Source organism: Schistocerca piceifrons, chromosome 4 (genome assembly GCF_021461385.2).
Source record: "Schistocerca piceifrons isolate TAMUIC-IGC-003096 chromosome 4, iqSchPice1.1, whole genome shotgun sequence".
NCBI classification, from domain to species: Eukaryota; Metazoa; Arthropoda; class Insecta; order Orthoptera; family Acrididae; genus Schistocerca; species Schistocerca piceifrons.
Genome location: NC_060141.1, coordinates 558526955 through 558549190, shown reverse-complemented (window position 1 = coordinate 558549190; position 22236 = coordinate 558526955). Strand labels below are relative to the sequence as shown.

At 38.8% G+C, this 22236-nt stretch overlaps 2 protein-coding genes across 3 annotated transcripts in view; one reads left to right on the top strand and one right to left on the bottom strand.

Annotated features, from left to right (window-relative positions):
* LOC124795152 (anaphase-promoting complex subunit 2) overlaps positions 1 to 19033 on the bottom strand; it is a 118443-nt gene extending 99410 nt beyond the window's left edge. The window contains exons 1-2 of the mRNA XM_047259040.1: positions 18777 to 19033; positions 10823 to 11261 (exon numbers count right to left, since the gene is read on the bottom strand). Of these exons, the coding sequence (XP_047114996.1) occupies positions 10823 to 11261; positions 18777 to 18866 (529 nt within the window). The 5' untranslated portion in view covers positions 18867 to 19033. The remainder of the gene's footprint in view (positions 1 to 10822; positions 11262 to 18776) is intronic.
* A 210-nt stretch (positions 19034 to 19243) lies between these two features.
* Positions 19244 to 22236, top strand: part of LOC124796275 — a 165640-nt gene continuing 162647 nt past the window's right edge. For both annotated transcript variants that reach the window (XM_047260391.1, XM_047260390.1), the window contains exon 1: positions 19244 to 19356. In XM_047260391.1, coding sequence (XP_047116347.1) covers positions 19341 to 19356 — 16 coding nt within the window. In that variant the 5' untranslated portion in view covers positions 19244 to 19340. The remainder of the gene's footprint in view (positions 19357 to 22236) is intronic.

The following is a 22236-nucleotide window of genomic DNA, read 5'->3' as shown; positions in this document are numbered from 1 at the left end:
CCAGATGGTAGAGTTTTGTCAGGACTGGCTCTCCCACGGCCGTCAGTAGTTCCAATGGAATATTGTCTACTCCGGAGGCCTTGTTTCGACTCAGGTCTTTCAGTGCTCTGTCAAACTCTTCACGCAGTATCGTATCTCCAATTTCATCTTCATCTACATCCTTTTCCATTTCCATAATATTGTCCTCAAGTACATCGCCCTTGTATAGACCCTCTATATACTCCTTCCACCTTTCTGCTTTCCCTTCTTTGCTTAGAACTGGGTTTCCATCTGAACTCTTGATATTCATACAAGTCGTTCTCTTATCTCCAAAGGTCTCTTTAATTTTCCTGTAGGCGGTATCTATCTTACCCCTAGTGAGATAGGCCTCTACATCCTTACATTTGTCCTCTAGCCATTCCTGCTTAGCCATTTTGCACTTCCTGTCGATCTCATTTTTGAGACGTTTGTATTCCTTTTTGCCTGTGTCACTTACTGCATTTTTATATTTTCTCCTTTCATCAATTAAATTCAATATTTCTTCTGTTACCCAAGGATTTCTACTAGCCCTCGTCTTTATACCTACTTGATCCTCTGCTGCCTTCACTACTTCATCCCTCAAAGCTACCCATTCTTCTTCTACTGTATTTATTTCCCCCATTCCTGTCAATTGCTCCCTTATGCTCTCCCTGAATCTCTGTACAACCTCTGGTTCTTTTAGTTTATCCAGGTCCCATCTCCTTAAATTCCCACCTTTTTGCAGTTTCTTCAGTTTTAATCTACAGGTCATAACCAATAGATTGTGGTCAGAGTCCATATCTGCCCCTGGAAATGTCTTACAATTTAAAACCTGGTTCCTAAATCTCTGTCTTACCATTATATAATCTATCTGATACCTTTTAGTATCTCCAGGGTTCCTCCATGTATACAACCTTCTTTCATGATTCTTAAACCAAGTGTTAGTTATGATTATGTTGTGCTCTGTGCAAAATTCTACCAGGCGGCTTCCTCTTTCATTTCTGTCCCCCAATCCATATTCACCTACTATGTTTCCTTCTCTCCCTTTTCCTACACTCGAATTCCAGTCACCCATGACTATTAAATTTTCGTCTCCCTTCACAATCTGAATAATTTCTTTTATTTCATCATACATTTCTTCAATTTCTTCGTCATCTGCAGAGCTAGTTGGCATATAAACTTGTACTACTGTAGTAGGTGTGGGCTTCGTATCTATCTTGGCCACAATAATGCGTTCACTATGCTGTTTGTAGTAGCTTACCCGCATTCCTATTTTCCTATTCATTATTAAACCTACTCCTGCATTACCCCTATTTGATTTTGTGTTTGTAACCCTGTAGTCACCTGACCAGAAGTCTTGTTCCTCCTGCCACCGAACTTCACTAATTCCCACTATATCTAACTTCAACCTATCCATTTCCCTTTTTAAATTTTCTAACCTACCTGCCCGATTAAGGGATCTGACATTCCACGCTCCGATCCGTAGAATGCCAGTTTTCTTTCTCCTGATAACAACATCCTCCTGAGTAGTCCCCGCCCGGAGATCCGAATGGGGGACTATTTTACCTCCGGAATATTTTACCCAAGAGGACGCCATCATCATGTAATCATACAGTAAAGCTGCATGCCCTCGGGAAAAATTACAGCTGTAGTTTCCCCTTGCTTTCAGCCGTTCGCAGTACCAGCACAGCAAGGCCGTTTTGGTTATTGTTACAAGGCCAGATCAGTCAATCATCCAGACTGTTGCCCTTGCAACTACTGAAAAGGCTGCTGCCCCTCTTCAGGAACCACACGTTTGTCTGGCCTCTCAACAGATACCCCTCCGTTGTGGTTGCACCTACGGTACGGCTCTCTGTATCGCTGAGGCACGCAAGCCTCCCCACCAACGGCAAGGTCCATGGTTCATGGGGGGGCATTTTTCCATAGATTAAATAAATTCTAGAGTTTCATACACCTGTAAGTATGGCTTGTAAGCTGTGCAAAATTCACCAAAGAATCTCTCTTACTTATGAAGAAAAGTGTACCTACAGCAACAAATGCAGCCAACAGTAAGTGAAAAAACCATGAAATTTCACATTAAAAAAAATTATTTTTTTGTGTTTTTGAACTTCCACTGCTAAGAGTGTGAATCCTGAATCCTTCCTGGTCATGCTGACAAAGTTTTATGAATTTATTTGTAAAAGTATAGACAGTGCAAATTAATATGTCCAGTGGTGCCTCTCCTCCTTGAAGTCGGCCCATTTGACGTCCTACCCCCCTTAATAATTTGTTGCTTTCAAAATAGCTGTATAGCTGCATATGCATGCAATTTTCTATTATTTTGGATATGATTGGTACTATTGATATGGATCTGTAGTTGTTTGGGAGGTTTTTATCACCTTTTTTTATACATAGGTAGGGTAACTGTGAGCTTACGGCATTCTGGAAAAATTCCTTCATCTAGTACTCTGTTTGACAGTGAGAGAATTGGCATTTTTATTTCCTTTGCTATACGCTTTATGATGAAATTACTAAGTCCATAATAGTCTTCTGTTTTGGAATTGCTTAGTTTGTTTACCGATTTGCAAATGTCATTTAGGGTGATAGAGGTCCAAGTAAATTTCTCACTAGTCTGTTTTGTATGCATGAGTAGTGCTTCTGCATCTATGGTAGAATTATTGAGTGGAGTGGTAGTGGCACTATTTACAAAATAATCATTGAGTATATCACAGTCTATAGGGATGTTGTTTTCTTTATTGATGTTATTAATTTCCTGTTTTATGACATTCCAGACTGCTTTACATTTATTTTTGGAATTCAAAATGTATTCATCATTTGCATTGCACTTAGCCCCTTTTATTTCTGATTTGTAAAGTTTTCTCATATTTATATAATTTGCCTTGTCTTGATCAGTTTTACTAGAATTATCCTTCAGAATTAGAAGTAGTATCCTAGGTTTGTTAAGTTTTGGAATGTACCACTTGTTGGTAGGACATTCCCTATGTGTATTATTAGGATGTTGTCTTTTGGTTACAGTGGGGCATCATCTTCAAACCTTGTCCCACGAAGAGAGTCTTTCAGTTTCCCAAAGAGATGATAGTCACATGGAGCCAGGTCAGGACTGTAAGGCGGGTGTTTCAGTGTTGTCCATCCGAGTTTTGTGATCGCTTCCATGGTTTTTTGACTGACATGTGGCCGTGCAAAAGCAAAACATCCTGCTTTTGCTGATGTGGTCGAACACGACTCAGTCGAGCTTGAAGTTTCTTCAGTGTCATCACATATGCATCAGAATTAATGTTGTTTCCATTTGGCATGATGTCCATAAGCAAGAGTCCTTCAGAATCGAAAAACACTGTGGCCATTACTTTTCCAGCAGAAGGTGTGGTTTTGAATTTTTTTTTTCTTGGGTGAATTTGCATGGTGCTACTCCATTGATTGCGTCTTCGCCTCTGGTGAAAAATGATGGAGCCATGTTTCATCACCTGTCACAATTCTTCCAAGAAATTCATCTCCACCATTCCCATACTGTTCCAAAAGTTCGCTGCATACCATTTTTCTTATTTCTTTGTGAGCCATGTCAACATCCTGGGAACCCTCCTGGCACAAACCTTTTTTAACGCCAACACTTTCGGTATTCTGCAAACACTTTCTTCCCCTATCCCAATGTAGCGTGACAATTTGTTCACTGTGATGCACCTGTCAGCAGTCACCAATTCGTTAACTCTCTGCACATTGTCTGGAGTGTGTGCAGTACGAGACCTGCCACTCTGAGGACAATCCTCAATATTGCCGTGCCCGCTTTCATCACGTAACCTGCTTGCCCATCGACTAAATGTACTGCGATTGACAGCAGTAACTCCATACACCTTTTTCAACCCCTTGGGGATGTTTCCCACTGTCTCGGTTTTCACAGCACAGGAATTCTACGACAGCACGTTGCTTCTGAAGAACGTCAAGTGTAGCAGCCATCTTGAAGACATGCTGTGATGGTGCCACTCACGGGAACAGGTTGAACTAAGTTTGAAAACAAGTGGGAAGGATGTATCTACACATTGTAAAATTTTCACATATGCAGAATGAAAACTGTATTTTTATAAAAACAGTGTGCATTTCTTTTGGAATGACCCTCGTACTGTTTTAAAACAGTTGATATAATATTTGTATTATTTCTTTGTGAGCCATGTCAACATCCTGGGAACCCTCCTGGCACAAACCTTTTTTAACGCCAACACTTTCGGTATTCTGCAAACACTTTCTTCCCCTATCCCAATGTAGCGTGACAATTTGTTCACTGTGATGCACCTGTCAGCAGTCACCAATTCATTAACTCTCTGCACATTGTCTGGAGTGTGTGCAGTACGAGACCTGCCACTCTGAGGACAATCCTCAATATTGCCGTGCCCGCTTTCATCACGTAACCTGCTTGCCCATCGACTAAATGTACTGCGATTGACAGCAGCAACTCCATACACCTTTTTCAACCTCTTGGGGATGTTTCCCACTGTCTCGGTTTTCACAGCACAGGAATTCTACGACAGCACGTTGCTTCTGAAGAATGTCAAGTGTAGCAGCCATCTTGAAGACATGCTGTGATGGTGCCACTCACGGGAACAGGTTGAACTAAGTTTGAAAACAAGTGGGAAGGATGTATCTACACATTGTAAAATTTTCACATATGCAGAATGAAAACTGTATTTTTATAAAAACAGTGTGCATTTCTTTTGGAGTGACCCTCGTACTGTTTTAAAACAGTTGATATAATATTTGTATTAATTTGAAGATTCACAATTAAGTAACAAACTCTATATAGCTATTTTTAAAACACCTGTTTCATTGAGAGCAAAAGCCTAAGATCCACAATCATTTATTTATCAAACGGCTTCTTGATACATTAAAAAATACACATTTGCAGGTAATAAAACAATGTAGAATATTATACACATAATATAAAACATTACAAATGAGCATCTCGACTATTTATGTAAACTAATCAACTTCTGGGCTGCCAGCAGGATGTCTTCTGGACTACCAGTATATGACCTTCTGGTGTCTGAAGGTCTGTGGTTCTCTACAATTTCAAAGTGGAGATGTTTGGTTACCCCATTTGTGTAGATAAATATGCACATCTGCTATGTTTGGTCCTAATTCTGTTTAGCATTGATAATGCTTGGTATGGCAGCTCATATCCCAGTGATATTTGGGTGATACAGGGCATATTATTATTTTTTTGTCCCATTCATTCTTTAGTCTGTGTGTTGATAAAGTTGAACTCATCTTCCATAGAGACCTCCGCTGTTTTTCTTTATGGTAGTTTAGAGTTACCTTGAGGTGTAAAGCTAGTTCATCTAGCAGAAGGCTATATATGCACCCCCAGTGACACTAAATGAACTGGCACCTACTGGTGGTAGGATAATCATGTGATTTCCTGACCACAAGACATATTCTATGTACCAAACTGACAAATTTTAAGGTGTCTCTCAATAGCCACCAGCAACACAATCTTATAATCTGTCAGCAACAAAAATTTTTGATCATTTGCCCAATAACACAAAATGTCTGACAGGTGCAAAGCAAGTTTTAAATCTAAATTAAAATGATTTCTCCAGGACAGCTCCTTCTATTCCATTGATGAACTTCTACATAAAAACTGGTAGGGGAGGAAAAAACTTGTTTTTAATCCCCATTGCATGAGAAGGACTAAAAAAAATAGTGTGTTCATTAATGTTAACACTAATCACGTATACATATCCTGTCAACCAACTCATTCCACATAATTTCAATGAAAGAATCATTCAAATGATCAATGATGTATGTAACTAATTAATTGTCGAAATTTAAGAGCAACATAAAGGTGTTTAAGGTGTACTGTAACAGCCGTAAACCTAAAATACTGTTGTTGTTGTGGTCTTCAGAGCAAAGAGAGACTTCATGCAGCTCTCCACATTGGTCTATCTTGTGTTAATCCCTTTATCACAGCATAACAACTGTAACCTACATCTACTGAACTAACTTACTGTATTCAAGCCTTTGTCTCCCTTTGTAATTTTTATGCCCCACTCTTCCTAACATAGTGACTATTTCTGGATGCCTCATGACACGTCCTATCAACTGATTCCTTTTTTTAGTCATGCTGTGCCATAAAATTCTTTTTTCCCCATTTCAATTCAGTACATCTTCATTATTTATTTCCTCTTTCCATCAAATCTTGAGCATTCTTCTGTAGCAGCACATTTGAAAAGGTTCTATTCTCTTCTTGTATGAATTCTTAATTGCCAAATGTACTTCTCTACAAGGTACAACCTTCAGAAAATTTCCTAACAATTAAATTTATATTCAGTCAACAAATTTCTCTTTTTCAGCAACCCTTTTCTTGCTATTGCCAGTATGGATTTTATAGCCTTTCTACTTCAGTCATAATCTACTTCAGCAATCAAACAGTAAAAATCATCTACCGCTTACAGTAGCTAGTTTCCTAATCTGATTCCATCAGCATCACTCGGTGCACAATACACCACATGTTAGTTACGTAAAATTCTCATGTACTGCTAGAAAGTGCTTTCTACTACATAAACTGTTTGGACTTGTTGTATTTATGTCCTTGTTTTTGAATTTAACTGAACATATAACATCCAATTCCTCAAAAAATGCTCTTGTGGCTTAGCATTTCTTTCCACTGACACCTACAATTTAGGTAAGTTGAAGTTTCCAGTGTTGAGAGGAACTTGTAACCTAAACAGAAATAGGTGATACTACAATCTGGGTCACAATGCACTATAACAATGAAGAGTGATTGTTATACATTGGCAAAAACAGAAAATCTATCAACAATACGGATGCTAAAATAGTTCCACACTGTACTATGGTACAGGGCTAAAAAGATCTACTTATTAGATACATAAAATTAAACTCAGTCTCAAAGAAAACAATGCATCTTCCTAGGGAGTGCCACATTTCATTTTTTGTTTCAGTTAATAACAATTTACACATATCCTCCAAAATATTGTAATTACTTATCTTTTACTACTATATGAATACCATATACTTCACTTTGTGGTAATACAGACTGTTTATTAGGAAATGTTCAGGCAGACAGTTTGGAAGGAGAGGAAATGATTTAGACAGCAAGAAGGGGGAGAATAAGTACACAGCGAGAAGATGGTAGAAAAGCATGGAAACCTGTATAAGTGGCGGGTGACAGGACAGGGAACACTCAGATGAGGTGGCAAAATTGCAGATCACTACTGTTAACACTTTGACTCCTGGCCTTATAAAGCTTACGGCTTCTTCGAAAGCCAATTATTTTTAAGGATTTCCAATATTTTTTATTAATAAAAGTAGCCAACATTCAATTGTGACACTAACATTTCATGAAAGCCTGACACTACTTCTCCTGGATTGCATATTTTCAGTTTATTTGAATGTTTAGTTTATTTTACTTGTATTTTTAAGGAATATTACATTTTGCAAGAAATGTATAAGTACGCTAAAGTCAAAAATTTTTAACAACCACATTAAACCCAATAATCTACTATTCTAGTTTCAATAACTGAAAATAAACATCCAAAAATACTGATTATAAATTATTACACATTATTTTCACACAGTATAATTTTTTTAATGATACATTCTAAAACATGGTACTTTACACATGGCAATTTTGCACTCGCTGTGTTGTATGTTGTGCTATTCCTGCAGCCTTCCCTAATTCGGTTTTTCATTTTGGCTAAGCATACTTTTCACATCCTCTGAATTCTTGTTTTATCTATTTCAGGAAATGGTTTCCTGAAGACAACCTACTCAGCTGGCCCCAAGCAGAACTCTGGAATTGCCCTCACACACTGGCAATTCTGCACACCACAATTTCATGTATTTAGACAGAGGTAACTTCTTATTTTCTTACTGTACTATGGAGAGCACATGCATTCTTCATACACATAAGGAAACAATGTGCAATGGTTGCATAATGTTGGTGCAGTATAGTGTATCAAGGCATGTAAGTCCACAAGTTGCACAGTGATACATTTAGCTGTAATATCTTTGACTTTGTTTTTATACTTTGTTTTATATATTTATGCTGTTGTTGAATTTTGATGTTTGTATATTCTCATATTGCATTGTTTGAAAATGCCAGACAATAAATGTTGCTTCAAAGTTAATTTCATGCTTGTTGCAACATTTCTGGTGACTGCATTGTTCTCTCCAATGGCAACTAACATAGTAACCATGCCATGTAATACTGGACATCAAGTGCAAACCAACCACACCAACTGCACCACGCATCATCCGCATGCTGCGTCGGTGATGTCCTTTGAAAGTCGAGAGCCGGTCTACTGTGTCAACCGTGCTGTCCGCATAGAGAAATATGCTTCAATAAAAAATTCAGATACATGCTCAAAGGCAAACAGTTCACTCTCATCACGGACCACAAATTGCAGACACATGCATTACGTGTATGCCCGGACAAAGCATCGCCGTGCCACCTTTGTCATCTGAACTTCATAGAACAGTTTACAACCAACTTTCTAGAGAGAGAATTTAATGCCCCAGTAGATGCTCTCTCTCGAACCGAGATGATCTCAAAGGCAATCAAATACACGGCACCAGCTGCAGCACAGTAGCCTGATGAAAAACTGTGAAATGTCTCGACCTGGCCATCTACCCTGCAGCTATGCTGCATTCAAATGCCTCCAGTTAACATGCTTTTGTATTGTGACATCTCTGCATAAAAGCTGTGACCCTTTATGAAATTGCGTCACTACACGATCTGTCTCATCCTGGTGTTTGTGCTACAGTGCATTTGGTGAAAAGAACTCTTGTGTGGCCTAACACTGACAGAGACTGTAAGATCTTTGTTCACAAGTGCATAGCCTATCAGCGTAACAAGATCACTCGTCATGTTAGTGAACTTCAAAATGGCTCTGAGCGCTATGGGACTTAACATCTGAGCTCATCGGTCCCCTAGAACTTAGAACTACGTAAACCTAACTAACCTAAGGACATCACACACGTCCACGCCCGAGGCAGGATTCGAACCTGCGAGCATAGCGGTCACGCGGTTCCGGACTGAAGCGCCTAGAACCGCTCGGCCACACCGGTTAGTGGACTCCTCGGAATGTTGTTCCACCTAACCAATAGTTTGAAAATGTCCACACCGACATTGTTGGACCGTTGCTGCCCTTGGAGAAATGTACTTACCGTGTGACTGTCACAGACCAATCTGCTGGCTGGAGGTAATCCCCATGTCTGATATTACTGCAGAGACCATTGTCACTACATTTCTCGGTGGGTGGATCGCTTGTTTTGAGGTACCATTACGTATCACTACTGACCGGGGTGGTTAATTTGAGTTTTATCTATTGAAGGCACTCACAACCCTGTTAGGTACGAAACACATCCGGACAACTGCTTACCACCCTGTAGCGAATGGTTTCATAGAACGTTTACATTAGCTCAAAGCATCTCTTTGGCATCACAAATCACAGCATTGGACTGAGACACCATCGATCGTGCCGCTGGGCCTCTGCACAGCCATCAAAGATGATCTGAACACAACTGCAGCTAAGCTGCTCTATGGACAACCGAATAGACTACCAGGTGAGTTCCTGTGCAGCATGCCAGACACTATCACTAATTCATCAAACTTCGTCAGCAAGTTACGCACGCAGATGCAACAACTCTGGCCTATTGCAGCAAGAGAGCGAGGGACTCATCGGACATTTGTCTTTGCTGATTTGTCAAGCTCCAAACAAGTGTTCATTCGACATGACACAGTACATAAACTTCTACAACCATCATATGATGGGCCTTATATTGTACGCAGCAGGGGTTAAAACATTTAGAGTCATAGGAATGTCAACAACAGTTTCCATTCAATACCTAAAACCAATATTTAGTGCTTCTGATACGGGTGCACACAAATCACCTATCACGCCATTTACGAACACATCTGAACCACCCACTACCCTGCCACATGTTGCTGATAACCCCCCACAAACATTGAGTTCTACAGCTGATGACTCCACAAAAGCAACACCAGTCGTCATGTGATCCGGACACCAGATCAAGTATATTTGCAGATGGAATTAACACTTTTGGGGAGGGGGGAGTGATGTAGTGGTTGCATAGTGTTTGTGCAGTGTAGTGTATCAATGCTTAGAATTGCTTAAGTTGTACAGCAATTACATGTAGATGTGATATTTTTTACTTTGTGCTTATTCTTTGTTTTATACATTCATGCCACGGTTCAATTTTGATGTTGTGTATTCTCAGATTGCACTGTGTGAACACACCAAACAATAAATGTGGCATCGAAGTTAATTTCACACTTGTCACAACAAATGAAAAGCAAGTTTCCTCCACCATTTCACAGTTCTGTACTCAAAAGCCCCATAGGACATCTTCTGATCAGACAGATTAGCCCCAACTTTTTTGCTCTGGTAAATTTCCTGAGCAACACAATGAAGACATATTAAGCTAGCCAATATGCATGATTTCATATTTAAAAACAGGAGAAATTGTACCCGGTCAAATGATAAGATCGGCAGTCTACCAAAATTTTCACATCCCATCAACTAATGGGATTTGCACTTAAAGTGTCAACAGCTTCAACAATGCAAAGTGGGACAATTTTCTGATTCTATTTAGTGCATATATGCATATCAGTTTAATACACATTATTTAGCACACAATATTTATGTATTTAACACAACACTTAGAGATGAATACAGAGCACTGCAAGCCAGATGATAGTAATGTGCCAATAATGAGAAATTAGACTGCCAGAAAACCAATAGAATCAATTTTTGTTAGAACTCTTATCAATAAATTTGGTAGATGGAGAACCGACCTGATTCGGTTTTATCAGAGTTGCAGAATACTTTAAATGACCTCCTGTAGAAATCTTCAGTTATAGCAGAATGGTTTAATGGAAGCTGTGAATGTAGTGTTGCCCTCAATAAAACTTTAAATTCTTCCACTACAGATCTCTGACCAAAGGCAAGATGATTCTTAGAGGCTGACAGATCATGTAATTTTTCCAGTTTCTCCAGGATTGGGAGAAACTGATGCAGTCGGTTGTATAAATTATTCACAGCATCTTTAAATCTTCCAAAGCCTTCATTTTCACCTTCACTTCCAGAAAACTTGCTCCAAAATTCAGGAGCTATTTTCTGTCGTAAAATCTTCTGTATCCGAGACAGAACTAAATCTTCAAGAAAATGACCAAGATTGTGTTCTCTGACAACATCGGCTATGAAGGAAGTGTCTTGGGAGCCACTAACAGGTTCCTGCAAAAATATAAAAACAGTAAGAATTTAAATTGCAAAACTACAATAGGAAGTAAAAACTGTTTGGAAGAAACAGAATTACATTGGGCAAGTTTCACAAAAGATTCAATGTTAGACATTCATATCATTTTTGTTGGAAAAATTTTTCTGTCTAGTTTTGAAAAGTATGAATTTTCATTACTTGGTCATCTCTTACAATTGCATATTCAGATATAATATAATGGTAGTTCACTACCCTCCTTCTGAGCACTATATACAAGACCTAAATACTTACATTGCAGGAGACTAATGGTAGCGATTTGCCAATGCCTCTCTCTATCACAACAAAATCTTACTTATCCATCAAGTAGATCAATAGATGGTCTTTGTGTGGTTCCAATTGTTCAGCAGATAGCCATGAAATCAATCAAAGTCCCAGATTTCAAAATCTAACTGATGCCCTTCCCTGGAGTGACTTTCACCAACAGCAGAGCTTCATATATCCGAATACACAGACACTTTAGAGTATATTCCAAGTCAATCTTACTAACTCTTCACAAATACATACTTGTGTTCCTTTTACAAAAAATCAGACTCCCCAAAAGCTTGCTTGAGCTGGTTTTTACATAGCACCAGTATCTTTCTATATTTTTCATGTCCAAGTAATTGTCTCTCCGATAACTGAAAAGTGACCAAGTCCAAACATCTATTAAAGACTTGTCGAACTGGTTTTCAAATTCAGAACACTCAATTCTCCACCATCTTATAACTCCACATGAAAACTGTCCAAAAGCAGGACTCAAATGGCAGCACATGAGATAGACTGCTAACAGTTGGAGGAGGGAAAGTGGGAAAAAGTGCATAAACTAATAGCTAAGGAAAAAGAAGCATGAATCAGAAGATATAACTGTGGGAAAAGAACAGCTTTTGGGGGAGGGGGGACAGCAAAATCGGTTGGGGAGTTTAAAAAGTAAGGAAAGGTCCCTGAACGAGAGATACACATCAGTTGTGTGGACGAGGGGAGATAAAGATGAAGGGATTTTAATAACATGTCATCTAAACCTTATTTTATTTCAAGATTTACAGTTATTAACACACAGAAAAAAATACTAGTGGCAGAAAATACATGGCTAGACAGGTGGGGCGAGGAAAGCATCAGACCAGATAATTAAAAAATAGAAAATAAAATCACAAGAAACAAAGTTAAGGAGAGTGGTTTAGTGCCTGGTCTATATTTCTAATATTTCTGTATCATACCATCACACTCAGTAAAATTAAATATAAAATGAATTTCTTGGGCCAAATTCTTACCAAATTTTGTATTTTTATTTCATCCTGTTTCTTTATTGCTTGCATTCATTGTCTTCAGTTAAGGTTATTATAAAATTTGGCAACCAAATTGTTCACATATGATAATTTAACTACAGCAGCTTTTTTTATACAGCTAACATGACATGCGTATTCTCCACAGATGATGTACACAATTTAGCTGAGTTCTTTTGTCTTGTGGTGATTTTACACAAAATTATTTCCAACAGAAGCTAATGTGTGATATTTTTTAGTCTTGTGCTGTTTGAGACTTTCCCAACGTACCAGCTGCTTCGTCGATTCATGGGTGTCAAGTCGGATACTGTTTCAACAAGACAGCTACTCGTCATCTTCAGATGCTTACTGACGTGTTGCTGCAACGGCTCACCAATATAAAGGCTGACTTGCTAGAAAAGTGCAGGTGGCAGGGGTGGGGCTATGTCATCACGGATGAAACATAGAGCACAGTAACACCTAGTGTCCCCTGCTGGAGAAATGGGCCATAGTCTTTGCATTCAAAAAGCAGGAAAAGCAAGGCCACAAATAGCAGCCCAGTGCGCACATGGGTGGGCAGTGTGTTGGTGCCCAGGTTAAGTGTGTGTAGGTCTGATTCTCCATCTGTATCTGTGTTGACTCAGATACATTCATCTGCAGCTGGTGATGTCTTAGTACCACCAATGCTGGTTCTCATGCCTTGCCGAGTTAAAATCCTGTGTCTCTATTGATCTTGTCATTATTTATATGAATTTTGACTGCTTCTTTAATGATGGAGTCCCAACACATGGAAGTAGGCAATAGGATCTTTGTCTACCCATAGTTCATGCTGTGTTCCATGTCAAGACAATGTTCAGCCACAGCAGACTCTTCCAGCTGATCCAGTCTGATGTGACGTCTATGTTCAGTGCATCTATCCTCAACAGAGCTGGCTAATGTACGACTTCCCACTATGGCACGGGACTTATATATCCCTGGTTTCCTTAGACCTAGGTTATCTTTAACATAATCCAGCATAGTTTGCACTTGCAATGGAGTGCAGAAGACACATTTTATCTGATGTAAAAACCCTCCTCATGGAGTTCTCCGTTTCTTCTGGCTGTTCTTGAGCTTTAGTGTGTCCAAGTTTAAAAGCATTATGGATCTGTTTATCAGAATACCCATTTTGTACAAACACAGAGCGAAGATGGCTAAGTCTGCTGAGAAGTTCCCTGCACCTGACACAATTCTAACCCTACGAACAAGAATCCATAACACGTCATTACATTGAGATGGGTGATGGCAGCTCGTAGCTTGTAGATATAGGTCTGTGGAAGTCAGTTTACCAAACATATTGTGACCCAAGGAACCATCATCTTTTCTGTGGACCCAAGACACCATGGACTGGAAGGTCTCCCTTTTTTCTCTGAAGCAAATGCTGGGATAGCGGGAGTTAAAGTGTTCCAGAAATGCTGGAAGCTTTGCTGCTCCGTATGGTCAAACTACAAAAGTGTCATCCACATACCTCCAAAAAAAATTAGGTTTGAACACTGCTGACTGAACTGTTTTTTCCTCAATGTCTTCCATAAAACGGTTAGCTACTATGGGAGACCATGGGCTATGCATAGCAACACCATCAGTCTGCTCAAAATAGTGTTCATTAAATAAAAAGTACGATGTTCTCCTCCAACTTAGTTCCTATAAGTTGTAATAAATCCACCAAAGGTACTCGTGTGAACAAAGAGACCACATTGAAACTCACTGATACATCAGTTGGTTCAAGAAGCAAAGTCTTCAGGCATATAAAACCTTCTGAGTCTCGAATGTGTTGCTGACATTTTCCTACCATCAAGCTTAGAAGAGAAGCCAGATGTTTCGAAAGGTGATATGTTAGGGCATCTATATTATACTCATGAGGGGTGAAGATGAATCCCTTCCTTATGGATCTTAGGCAGCCTATAAAGTTGTGGTGGAACAGGCACTTGTGCTCTTAAGCTCTTTATAAGATGTTTGGGAAACGGGCTGGATTTGAGAAGTGTGGTTGTCTTCCATTGTAGTATGTCAGTTGGATCCTTCTGGAGACGATGACACGCTGAGTCCCACAGTAAATCCATCGTCTTACCGATATAAGATATTGCAGGCAAAAGAACAATAGCGTTTCCCTTCTCAGCAGTTAAATCACTATTTCGGTGTCTTCTCTTAAGGAAATGAGAGTTTTCCTTTCTTCAGTGATAATGTTCTGCTTTGGTGAGAGCATCCTGGTTATGGCCATGCAACCCTCTTGCCTTATTTCTTCAGCAGTCTCTCTCGCAAGTTTCAGGACACCTTGCTAGCCAAAGTGGCTGTAACTGTTCATTTACAAATTTTTGACATGGTTTTAACATTTTCAGAAATACCAATTTGACTATCTGTTACGATGAATTCAAATTGGGGCCCGGCTCAAAACTAGTCAGTGAGTGACTAGAGAAAGTGAAATCTGGAACTCCAGGTGGTTTTTCATTGTACTGATTAACATTTATGAATTTCCAGCATGCTGGAAGTTCATAAAGTACTCTTCATAGTTTATGTCCTGTTTCTATTAATACATCTGCTCCAATGAATAACAATCTAACAGCTGCAAATGCTTCATCTGTGCATGGACAACTGGACTGAGTATCTAGTGTGGTACAGACTAATTTTCATCACTACAGTTACAAACATTAGCTGATTGGTAAACATTAGCTGATCTGTGTTCCTAGCTCATTAAAAAGCTGTGTTCTGTATGAAAAGCATAAGTTAACTTACTCTATCTTTTATACTTTACTGAGCTGTAATGACATCAGAAGTCATATAAAGAAAAAAACTGTGATATTTAGGTGACCAAGGACATAATATGGTACCATAACAAGGATATATCCGAGATCACAATGACCCAATTCAGACTGTTAGCACTGTTTACATGTGATGTGACATAAAGAATGAATACACTAACAACTGTTGTGATTCAGTCACTTGACTGGAATGTAATCAAACATTTGTTTTCAGTTTTGGAGTAGAGGATCTGTGACCAACCCCTTGTCCATCACCAGTGGTACTATATTGCATGATGAAAAGGCACAAAATTGCTGTGTAAACAACTAAAGAGTTGTGTGTAACTATTCTGCAATGAATCATATCGGAGCACAACAAATGAAGGGGAATTGAACAACAAGTCAGCACCAACATCTAATTTAGACCTTTAACACTATCAACTGTGCCAGTGAATGTAACGTTCACATCCAAGAAGCATATCACCAACATACTTTGTGCTTTCCCTTCATTAGACAAGTTAGAGGTGTCGACATTGAATCCGGGAAATGAACACATCCCATCATGACTGAAAACAGAACTGGACTATATTGGTATGCACAAAAGAAGGAAGGTGGTGGGTAGATGAACAGTGGGAAGGTGCAGTGTACCCATGACACTCCAACCAGGTGCACAATTCTGCCATGTCAGCCTGTGGTCCATAATTTGGGCTGTGCATGGACCATTTGGCATTGATTCTCATGTTATTTTAGATATGAAGAGGTTATTTAGCCACTACAGTGTGTATTATAGGTGGCATAATGCAAAGACAAATAATATTATGTTAAGAACTGACAGAGGTATTTTTTCGAGCTTATAAATTTTGAAGCTTCCTGGCAGATTAAAACTGTGTACCGGACCGAGACTATAACTCGGGACCTTTGCCTTTCGCGGGCAAGTGCTCTACCAACTGAGCTACCCAAGCACGACTCACGCCCCGTCCTCACAGCTTTACTTCCGCCAGTACCTTGCCTCCTACCTTCCAAACTTTACAGAAACTCTCCTGCGAACCTTGCACTGGCGGAAGTAAAGCTGTGAGGACAGGGCGTGAGTCGTGCTCGGGTAGCTCAGTTGGTAGAGCACTAGCCCGCAAAAGGCAAAGTTCCCAAGTTCGAGTCTTGGTCCGGCACACAGTTTTAATCTGCCAGGAAGTTTCATATCAGCGCACACTCCGCTGCAGAGTGGAAATCTCATTCTGGAAACATCCCCCAGGCTGTGGCTAAGTCATGTCTCTGCAATATCCTTTCTTTCAGGAGTGCTAGTTCTGCAAGGTTGGCAGGAGAGCTTCTGTAAAGTTTGGAAGGTAGGAGGCGAGGTACTGGCAGAAGTAAAGCTGTGAGGATGGGGCGTGAGTCGTGCTTGGGTAGCTCAGTTGGTAGAGCACTTGCCCGCGAAAGGCAAAGGTCCCGAGTTCGGGTATCGGTCCAGCACACAGTTTTAATCTGCCAGGAAGTTTCATATCAGTGTACACTCTGCTGCAGAGTGAAAATCTCATTCTTATAAATTCTACTAACAACAAAAGAAACAATGGCCCAGTGGAGTGTTTGCCCAAGCATTTCTAGTAACGAGGGGAGGCAATGGTGAAGCATGTGGTAGGAGATGACAAGAGCATATAGGAACCACTGCAGTCTCCATCTCTCTCTGTGCATCAATCAGCAGATTTCTTGTGTGCACACCACTCTAACAACATTAGCAATATAGATGGATCAGTATATATGGGTGATTGGAAACTAATGTATCAAATATCATAGTATAAAAAGGATCCAATTAATAACAAATGAAACTGTATACTTCTGCCACTAAGCAGATATGTCAACCACAAAAACCACAACATGTATAGGTATACTGTGTTTATATGAGGACATACTGTAAAGAACAAAGAAACAGGGAAAGAAAATGTGGGACAGGACTTAACCAACAAATGGTATAGCCACACCCCATTTATATGAGTGTATATTGTAATGATCAAAGGAACTAGGGAAGAAAAATGTGGGACAGGACTTCAGTGAAAGCCTACCACAAAAAGTGCTGGTTCTGTTGTGTAATCAACACTGCAGTAACAATCACATCCAATGTACTTCCCATTTCCTTTTTGCTGACTGCTTTTCAATGCCATCTCTATATCTTGTCACCATTTTTTTCTACTTAATTAAAACCCTGCAGAACTGCAGTATTCTGAGGTGAGATGGACGCCACACAACATTCAGCAATAACCACAGTACTAATAATGTTAGTGAAGCATTAGTATCTGTAGGAGTCAAAATTTCAACTGGCTATTAAAGTAGTGTCTGTGGGTTTTAAACATCTAAAAATGTATCACACTGTATGCCATTGTATGATAATTGAGAAGATCCATAATGTACCTCTGGAACAAATGCTTCCAGAAGGTAATGGGTAACATGTAACAATCAATAAAAGTGACTGTAAGACTATGTCACACTTTCTTCTGTCCACTTACAGTTGATGGAATTTGCTTAAAAGCTCTTCATGTGGCTTCCCTCTCAGATGTGAGGAATAGTCAGTTACTGATACCAGCCATTGGCTTCTTCCCATAACGTGGTGATAATATGGCAAATGAAAACACATGTGTTGAAACAGAAAGGAAAGACAACAATGATATTATCTCTCTTGCGTCTACATTATCTTTTAGGAATGTATGATATTGATGACGATTATGGTGATAGAGTGGTATGGGCACATGGCTACCAGTTCTTTATTGTCTTTTTGGTGTGTAGGTTGTGGTGACAGATTGATCAGTGGTCTAGCCTGAGGTTTAGGATAGGCTGAAAGTTGGCAGTTTGGTTTCAGGTTGGCGATGATGACTATCAATATGATATTTATTTGTGACGACATACTGATCTGTAGCGTAGCCTGAGGTTAGGTTAGGTTGAAAGGTGGCAGTCTGGATGTCAGTGAAGTGATATGGGACGCTTCAATTAATCAAGAGATTCTAGTATTTACAGAGGATGGCAGGCTCGGTCAGTATTACGTATGGGACAGTCAAATATAGTAATATTTTATCTTTTACAATAGTGTATAAGCAGTACTGTACATCTTTAGATGCGCGATATGTTAACAGTTTTCGATTCTATATGCATGAAAGTGACTGTGCGCTAATGAGAGCGGAATGGGAAGAGACAATACCATTTATCTAGTTTCTGACAGGTCTGCATTTTATATATTTTATTCACAATCCACTCAAAGTACTTGAAACAGCGTTGACAGTCACGATGTTCAGCTCCTAAATAAATAAATAAAACAAAAACAAATAGAATGTAAACATATATGTGAAAAGACCCGGCAAAATGATTTTAACCACAGAAACCATGTTCTCATTAAGCTGCAGTTCCAACGGGCGTTCTGGAATAAGTAAACAAAAAAAAGACATAAAAACTTGGACGGCATGAATAACGTCCATCAGAAGCATACCTCCGCTTTTAAAATCGGAAAAACTGCAAGGAAGTTCTCATACACCTTTGACGGGATTTCGAGTGTCTGTACACTTGCGTTTGACATCATCTTATCTTAGAGACTATAATGTTTCTGACATAGTTCTAATGCTGAGGGACATTATTCCGGATAAACTATCACCATACGACCACTTATTCCCTGTGATAACAAAAACATATTTACATCTCAAATAAAATCACCCACATCCTGGCATTTGAAAACTGTACCACTGTCGAAGTTATTATACCTCAAGCAAGGTGGCAACCGGAAAACATTGTCTGCTGAATCAATTAAATAACGGCTTTTTGATTAATTGCTGAAAATTTTCAGTCCCATAATTAAATTATATGACTTCAATATAATACTTTTACATTGCGCAACTTTTTTATTATACGCAATTTTGTGTCATGAATTTTTAAGTTGGGTGTACGTAATATCTTTGGTATGTTTACAAATAAACAGCACGTTGATGGCTATATTAGCCTATATGAGGAAAAAACATTGTGATTGTGGGAAAAACATTGAACCTGTAGTGTTCGGAAAATGCAAACATCTGTCAGTAAGTAGAAAGTCACAAATCTAACTAGTAAGTCATAAATACGCGGTGATATTTGGAAATAAACTTTTCGCACCATAAGTTCATGTTATTCATGGAAAATGTAAGTCATGTTATAAACACAGAGCCAGTCTTCGACCATATTATTTCTGGCTGGTACAATTTTGGTTTCCTGTACAAAGGTGTTGAATTTCTCAATTTGTGTCTTGTGGCTTGAGCATTTTCTAATACACGTTTTCTGATTTTACTTTGTTGTTTAACGTTTTAGTTTTTATGTGAAAAGGATGTTTAAGTATGGCTTGAACGTAAATATTAGTGTGCGGTACAGGCCAGTCAGTTAACACAACCTTTATTTGACCCTCATATTCGTTGGCTTCGCAAACTCACAACCGAATGAACACATTTAAACCTAACGTTGGCCAAGGGGTGCGCTACTAGAGATCAGACTTACACTACAACAAAGATTTCGTGGGGGTCCGATTCTAGCCGAAAAGTGTTTTAAGTATTTACGTATCGGCTATTGTATCTAAATGAGCATTTTGTATGTACACTTTTTATTTATTTATTCTCACAAGTTTTAGGAAATATTGAAGAAGACTTATTCTAACTATGCAATATATACAAAGACATGAAAATTTATGTCTACTTTTTTAATCAAATTCATAGAAGGTCACGATCCACCAGATTGGTTCACCAGGCTGTGATAGTCCTAGGCCTACATAACTAGTGGGAGAACTGCAAGTACTATTGGATGGCCCAATTAGTTAAGATGACTGCCTACAATATGAAGTAGATTCGCATTTGAATCTTGATCTGCCATATATTTTTATTTGTTCAATATATTTGTGTATAATGGGCTTGGGCAAAGAATGAAAGAGGAGAAATACTAATTGACTTCTGTAATAAATTTTAGCTAGTAATAGCTAATACTCTGTTCAAGAATTACAAGAGGAGGAGGTATATGTGGAAAATGCTGGGTGATATGGGAAGATTTCAGTTCGATTACAGCACGCTCAGACCGAGATTCCAAAATCATATACTGGATTGTAAGGCATACCCAGGAACATATATAGACTCAATACACAATGAAAGTAAATCTAATCTAATCTATAGTGGTGATGAAGAGTAGGCTGAAATTCAAGAGATTAGTCAGGAAGAATCAATACACAAAGAAATGGGATACTGAAGTACTAAGGGATGACGACACACATGAATGAAGGAATGAATTTGCAGCTAACCAACTGAACAATTTGTCTTTAAATAAATCAAATGGAGCTTCTATCCATTCTAGTGGCAAATTATTAAACATCTTCATACCCACCACTTCATAGCTGTTCAATGACTTGGATAATCTGTAGTAAGGTATGTCAAGATTGCTACTATTTCTGGTTCCATGAGCATGTACATCTCTTCTACACTGGTATTCTGATAAGTTGCTCTTTATATGCAGTAGGGCAGTGTAAATATACATGTTTATAACAGTTAATATTTTTAAGTTGATAAACAGTGGTTTGCAGTGGGCCAGTTTATCACTGTTTGTGATAAAATTCGAATTACTTTCTTCTGAAGTACCAAAATGTCTTGAAGGTGTGAGCTATTGCCCCATATTAAAAGGCTGCAGGTACATGGTTTATTAAATTCTTTAACAAATACACCACTCTAGACAGCCTTGCACTAATGTATTTAATATGTGGCTCCCAAGTCAATTTACTATCTATAACAATACCTAAGAACTTAATACGATTCTTGAAGTCTTCTACTGGCGGATCTCTCAAACTAAATACAATCTTTTGAGTTTTACTCTCATTAAGCAGGAACCCATTAGCTCGGAACCAGACTGATGCCTGTGATATTGTGTCGTTTGCCACAGTTTGGAGCATATCAGTGTCTGAGCTGATATTGAAAAAAGTGGTATCATCTGCATAGAGAATGGAGTGAGTATTTATGTAGGATGGTAGATCGTTTGTCATTAGGATAAATAGCAGAAGTCCTAATACTGAGCCTTGTGGCACACTGCACTTAACTTCAGCTAGCTGTGATCTCTGTTTACCAATACAAACAATTTGTCTACGGTTGCTGAGGAAAGATTCAAAAATGTTGTCAACTTCACTGTTTGTGATTCCGTAATAAACTAGTTTGTTGAGGAGTGAAATATGCTCCACAGAATCGAAGGCTTTGCTAAGATCACAAAAGGTAGCCTGAGCAAAATTTTTTCCTTCATAAGCATTAAGCACTTTTTTAATCAGGGAGTCAATGGCATGGGCTGTGGATTTGCCCTTCCTAAAGCCAAATTGTACCGCAGTAATAATGTTATTACATGTCAGATAATCACAAAACTGGGAGTTGATGATGGATTCCAAAACTTTAGATAAAATAGGTGTCAGGGATATTGGGCAATAGCTAGATGGGCAATTTTTGTCTCCTTTCTTGTAAATGGGCACTACCTTAGATAATTTTAATACTTCTGGGAATACTCCTTCAATTAGACATCTATTTATACATTTAGTAAGAGGATATACTATGTAGCCAATTATCTTTTTTAACATATTACAGGAAATACCATATATATCTTCACTATCAGAGGGTCTAAGGTTATTTACAAGAGTTAAAACAACATCTGGTGTGACCTCTGTTAAAAGGAATTTATCATTCAGGGTGTAGTCTACATTATGGTATTTAATGAGATCAGCAACAGTCTCTTGTGGCCTCACAATGCTTTCCCTAATTTGGTTAACAGATTTTATACAGTAGTTATTAAATTCATCTGCTGAAATTACTACCTCAACTTTCTGCTTTCTTTTGGCCACTGAATTTATTATAGTCCATGCTATTCTGCATTTATTTTTTGATGACTCAATGCTGACTAGGTTATGTTGTTTTTTG